The following is a 6,477-nucleotide window of genomic DNA, read 5'->3' on the forward strand; positions in this document are numbered from 1 at the left end:
TCCAGAGCCTTAAGCACCATGCCACCTGCTGTCCCGAGAAATCACGTGGACTTACACAAAAATCAAGTAAGAAAAGGTTTGTATCCAATGGTCACAAAGCAGATTACTAAGAAATGCCTGCTGAATGAATACAGGCTCTGGCTTCCTAGGTTTACACTCTAGTCACAGTCACCAGACCTGTCTGCCAAGGGATTTACCTGGACGTCGGACATGCGGAACGTCTTAGGCTTTGACCTCACTCTGTAAACCACACTATCACCTCGGCCATCATATGCGTCCATTGTGGGGGCAGCCGGAGTAAACACTGGGGTTACTGGGCCGTCAGTGGGAAAATCAGTGACCAGTTCATCAGATTCATCAGAGTGGTGAGACTCGTCAGAGTGGTGAGAGTCGTCAGGATGGTCGGTGTCGTCGGAGTCATCGGAGTCCTGACTGTCCACGTGGTTGCCATCATCTTCATCGTCCACATCGTCCATGTGGTCATGGCTTTCATTGGATGTGCTTGGGAGAGTCTAAAAATTAAGACGGCCAGGAAAATCAGTGTATGGGTTTTAATCTTGCCTTAGTCTTTCACGATCTTTCTTTTATTCCGTTTTAGAATCTTTCCATGTACTATACACCTCTTGGCTTTTGGGAGCTGAAGTGAGCATTTCCCAATTTCTCTTTCAACACAGGGTTAAGGGGAGTAATATTCTGAGATACTTTCCTTGCTTTCCAATAAAAAATTATTTTCAAGCCACGTAATATAAATATAACATTCATATTGATAATATTGTTCTTCCTTGTACAGATAGGGCATTATTTAGTTTATTAAATTCAATGATGCAATAGAAACTGATACATAATTGTGAAATTGATTTTTCTACTTGAAACGAGGATGCTCAGGGATCAGTGTATCTATCCAGGGATTAGAGTGTCTATATCTATCTATCTATCTATCTATCTATCTATCTATCTAATCTATTTATTTTTTTAAAAGAATTATTTTATTTAACTTTATTTATTTATTTATTTATTTTAATTTGACCAGAGAAAGGACAGAGCAAGAGGCGGGAGTGAGAAAGCAAGCTGCCAGGTCCAAGACTTGAACCATGGTTGACCACATGGGAGTCTAGCACCCTTAATCACAATGCCACCTGCTGGCCCCCAAAACATCCATATTTTAATATGTATACCTAAACCTACTACCACCTCCCATTAGCATGGACAATTGACAGGTGACTCGAACATGCACGGATGTGTAAACTGATGCTCAAATCTGTCCATTGAATTAACAGACTAATGTGTATTCCATTTCAAATGAGCAAATATGCTGGGCCATTAATCTACCTTTCCTTACTAGAGATTCTTATGATATTCAAAGTGAATCTTAAGGAAAATGAATTTATGTCGTAGTTCAGTCAATATATTAATCCTAATGTAAAAGATAGTTATCAATAAACTATTAAATTAGGAACAGAAACATTCCTAAGGGCAGAGTCTTGGCTTTGGTAGGCATTAAGTAGATGCTAATCAGATACTGACGACACTATCTTCAAAACGCCTTGAATAAATGGCAAGAGGCTTAATATTTCAAATAACAGGCATTAATGAACATTTCTTATGACGCTAAACTTACCTAAAATAATTGATTTTTTGACTTTTGATAAATGCATGTTTTTATTCTGAGCACATTTTAGACGGGGAATCTAATGGAAAATTTGTAAATGAAATTTCATCAGACGAGAACCCAGGCAATGGCATCGTTCATCTCTCCAAGGCGTGACGGGCCTCTGACTAAGAGTGCGAACTTACCTCCTGTTTAAGGTCGTCAGTTTCTTCAGAGGACACGGCATGCTGAAGAAGGAAGGGCACGCATCAGTGTACAGTGTATTCAAAGTCAGCCTTTTCAATCCAAAGCGCTTTTACTTTCAGCCTCGTTGGTGAAAATAATGGGGGACGGTGGTGGTGAGGTGGTGAAAGATGGGGGGTAGAGAGGTGGGAAGTTGGTCGGGGGGAGAGGCCAGTGTGGTAGAACCTCTGGCGTCCTAAGCACACACACATTTACAGACAGGTAGGAAGGATCCACTTCACCAACCCAAATGGCCTGCATGCTAGTTATCTTTCATTGTTGCTTAATCTGTAGACGTTTAAGAATACCTGAGGTGCTAGGAGATTCTGCTTCAGAGATGGGTCAGGTTTTAGCCATGTGGCCACAGCATCTGGGTATTTGTTGTAAAGCTACAAAAAAGTTGCATATTTGTCATTATTAAAACACACACACACACACACACACACACACACACATACAAGCAGAGGGATCTCTTAGCAATAAACTGAAAACAACTCAACCTAACCAATCTTGATCAATAAACATAATATGCATTCATACAGTCAGCCAGAGCCTTAGATAGCTTTTATATAATATATTTTGCTTTGCAGATTCATTTACCAAACTCTTTTTTTTTTTTTTTTAAGGTTTTTGCCATAGGGTGTATATGCTCACCAGAGAAAGAGAGACAGAGAGAAAGAGAAAGTGAGAAATCACCCCCAGGGGGGGAAGGCCACACTGCAGTCCCTTCTCCTCCATTCTCCTCTTGGGATTTTGGGCACTCACACATGCGTGCCCAGTGTGATTTCCAAGCTGCCAAGTTGGAGATTCAAACTGCAGTTGGCTAAGTAGGAATCCAGCGCCTTAACCACCAAAACACCTGCTTGTCCCACATTCTCTGTCGTATCAGACAGTGCAGACAGACGACATCGACACGACTGCATGAAAGTCCCTTTGCTTGGAGGTGTCCAGGGTGTAAACGGAATGGCCTTGCCATTAACCAAGTGATTTATCTGGAATCAGTGGCAATATGCTAGGGCAGAGGAGTGTCACTGGAGAGCCTGCATCAACCAGCCATGCACTTCACACTCCTGTCACTGAGAATGAGAACCCTGGGGGTTCCACAGAGTCCCCAAGTTGGGATGAGCAGGGAGGGAGCCAGTCAATAGCCACTCATGGCTGGTTCTAACCAGAGCAATCTCACGAGGCATCCCTGGAAGCTTTTGCTGAAAGAAGGGTTTCCTCAGCCTGTGAGTGTGTGCCCAAAATCCTGAGAGAGGAATGGAGGAGAAGGGATGGAGGTGGGGCCATCCCCCCAGAGGGCGACTTCTCTTCTCTGTCTCTGTCTCTCTCTGGCAAGCCCACATGCCCTGTGGCAAAAATCTAAAACAAAAAAAGAAGGGTTTCCTTTCCTAAAATGTAAAAGCTATCGGACTAGATGAGTTTCAAGTTTTCCTCTTTATTTTTTCAAATATATGTACATTTGTATATATGTATATATAAACTTTTCCCCCTTGTACATGTAATAGGAAGAAAATATGGATAAGCAAAATAAACAGATTGAAAACCACCCAATAGATAACTGATGTTTATTTTGGGGGGTAAAATCTTACAGTTCTTCTCTCTAAATTTGGGGCGTTCTAGAAGGGTGAGGCTTGACTTCATGTCTTACCTCTTAGACATCACATAATGACTAATACTGTGCTGGCTTCCTGTGCTTTCAAAAAAATGCATCCTTGCTGTATTTTATTCTATTAAAAAGACACCAATTCTTGCCTCAAATCGTGTGATCTCTTCCTCCTCCGGAGATGTTCATTTTTCTAACTTATTACTGGAACTCAACACCTGGATTCTCAAATCCTTTGGAAAACAGACACACCTACACACACTCACTTGCACGCACATACCAGGTGCGTGCACACACATGTGCACACACGCAGACTACCTCTCTTTAGGTCTTGGTTAAGCAACCCAATTGCAGTGACCCAGGCTACTCTGTCTCGGCCCTTTCTCCCTGTTCATCTGGAATTGAACGCTGTGTGCCTTTTTGTCCAAGCGCCTTGGGACAATGCGCGTTTGTTGTTGGCTGGCTCAGTTTCACCCACTGTGGAGCGGAGGGGCAGGTACGTCTATGGTGCTGGGCAAATCATTATAATAAAGAGTTTGGTTCGGTCTTATGTTCGGTTAGAAAAATGTGGTCGAAAGTCAGCTGACAAGCTCAATAGATACAAACAGCATAAAGAGTCTTTTCACAATAGGATTCTAAGGAAATATCTTAGGGGATATTGTGAATATTATGGTCAAACGAACAGTCCTGACCAATGTCCGAGGTGAACTGAATTTTAAACTTCGCCTTCCACTGAGTAAAGCAAAGACTGGAATTTTCTGCTTCTAAAAACAGTACATTGACTCATGGAAAGAAAAAGATCACACAGGTTCATAGAACTAATTTTACATGTGATAATGGCCGAGAGCATTATCTTAGTATATAATAAAACCTAGCTTGGTTTTTAGAAGCACAGAGTTATTAAAACGATACTATGCTTGTTACTGGCCCACCCATAGCAGGTAGTCACTAATATACTTATAAATGGGCTATAATAATAAGTAAAATTGCAACAAATACATTTGTAGCATTTCTTGCAATAGTTGCCTAAGTCACTCATCTATATGATAAACCGGAAAGATGCTTACCTGCCTCTCCTCAGAGCTACCAGAATCAGGCTGCTTAACCTTTGGGACAGAAAAGATGAAGAAAATTTACAGCGCGAATGTGTCCCTGGCACCGCAAGAACATGATGTATTTATTTTCAAAAATATTAAGATTTAGCTATACTCACCGGAAGGGCATAGGCAATGCCTATGAGGCAAAAGCAAATCACGGCGACTCTCATGTTGTGATTTTTCCTGCAAAATATTTTGTAAGAAATATTGGATATTTTCAAGGGTTAAAACAGCAGTACTTTTTTATACTACCACATTACAAAGTAATCACAAATACAAATATTTTCTATGGCATCTTTCCTAGTTTTTAAAAACTTATTTAATTTTATTTACTATCTTTTTTTTTTTTTAATTAGCTATAGGGCACATGTGTTCACCAGTGAAAAACACAAAGAGAGAGAGAGAGAGAGAAGGAAGTGAGAAAGTAAGCCACACAGTTCAGGACTCGAACCATAGTTATCCATGTGGGAATCCAGCACCTCAACCACTATGCCACTTTCTGGGCCCTCTTTTCTTCTTTTTAGAAAAGACTTTTTTTTTTTTGCATATTATAGTCTTTCAAATTAATATTTATATTCCCACTTCTATTCTCCATCTCTCACTATTAGGCAAGGGAGAGGGGAACTTTACAAGTCTGCAGTTATTCTACTTTTAAATTGAGCATTCCAGAGATTGTATCTTGGTATCTTTTCTCACTTCTTGGTATTGCCAGCAACTTAAACCCAAACACAGATCGATAGTCATTTAAAAAATAAGCCACTAAGGAAATAATTTGTTTTTCAGAGAATAAAAACAGAAAAAATGAAAGAAATTTGCTTTATTTATTTACCAGCATGCATATCAGACATGATAAATAATTGTTAAGTAGGCGTAAATGAGGTAAAACAAAGCTATCTCTGAAGTCAAGGAAGTTATTCTAGAAATTCAGAATGAAAACCAAAATAAGTCAATAACTGAAAACAGTCAAGAGTGTCTCTGAGACTGCATAGTCACACGGGCCCCTTGATAAAAATGTGAACAGCTAACACAGAAGCACAATATTCAGATATTTTTCTTTGAAAATGAGGTAAATCATTTAAAAAATAGCATTATCTCGCTGTTGGGGAAAAAAAAAACAGTACATTTTGCTTTATAAAAAAAATAAAAATAGCATGATCATGGGGTTAGATTAGAATGAAAATCTCTTTTCCTTTTCAATGCCTCCACAGTCCCGTCTGCCTCGCAAATGATATAGGTATAATCATTCCAAATAGACACAGGATTTGGCTTAACTCTGGGAGCAGCAGTATTTTTTAAGTTTTTTAAGTTTTGCATCCCACTGGATTTGAAAATGCCTGGGCACCTTAGTTTCAGATCTACAATGTATTACATCTGACCTGCTTATTCAAACGCCTGGAACCCTTCAGGTCTGATTACAGCATTACCGTGACCAACTATCAATATTTTCCTGAGGACGTGGGGCTCCCTGTGCTCACCAGGGAAACCCCTGGAACGCTCTGACAGCAGCAGAGCGCACTGCAGGCTCACCTGGGCGGGTCCCGACGAGAAGCTGCGCAGTCCCGACGTGGCTAGCTCCTGCTTCCTCTGGCTGCTGCCGGCTGCCGGCTGCCTGGTCCTCCCGGGCTTTAAATGCTGTCCGGGCGACTCCGCCAACACAGGGGGCGGAGCCATGTGTCAGGAGGTTTCTGCCACTGCCCAGCCCACCTGCTCCCACACTTCCCCCTCTGGTTTTGCGGTTAAAAGAAAATAAAAATAAAAATAAAAAAAGCAAAAACCGCACAAGCGCTCTCTGTCACCCCCCTCCCCAGTTACAACGTTTTACTCGTGTACACTATCATCAACCAGCTTTCATTCATGAGGTTGGCGTTTGTATCCTGGATGAGCGCTTCAGGGCCCCTAAATAAAGAGGGGAAAGTAACTAGTTCTCTCGAAGATGTAAGGTC

The 6,477-nt window shown here is 41.1% G+C and overlaps 1 protein-coding gene across 1 annotated transcript in view; it reads right to left on the bottom strand.

Annotated features, from left to right (window-relative positions):
- SPP1 (secreted phosphoprotein 1) overlaps positions 1-6,159 on the bottom strand; it is a 10,779-nt gene extending 4,620 nt beyond the window's left edge. Inside the window, exons 1-6 of the mRNA XM_006143255.3 lie at positions 6,062-6,159; positions 4,651-4,717; positions 4,505-4,543; positions 2,140-2,220; positions 1,795-1,836; positions 198-512 (exon numbers count right to left, since the gene is read on the bottom strand). Coding sequence (XP_006143317.1) covers positions 198-512; positions 1,795-1,836; positions 2,140-2,220; positions 4,505-4,543; positions 4,651-4,704 — 531 coding nt within the window. The 5' untranslated portion in view covers positions 4,705-4,717; positions 6,062-6,159. The remainder of the gene's footprint in view (positions 1-197; positions 513-1,794; positions 1,837-2,139; positions 2,221-4,504; positions 4,544-4,650; positions 4,718-6,061) is intronic.
- Positions 6,160-6,477: the final 318 nt, after the last annotated feature.

This window comes from Tupaia chinensis, unplaced genomic scaffold, assembly GCF_000334495.1.
Source record: "Tupaia chinensis unplaced genomic scaffold, TupChi_1.0 Scaffold000094_1, whole genome shotgun sequence".
Lineage (NCBI taxonomy): Eukaryota > Metazoa > Chordata > Mammalia > Scandentia > Tupaiidae > Tupaia > Tupaia belangeri.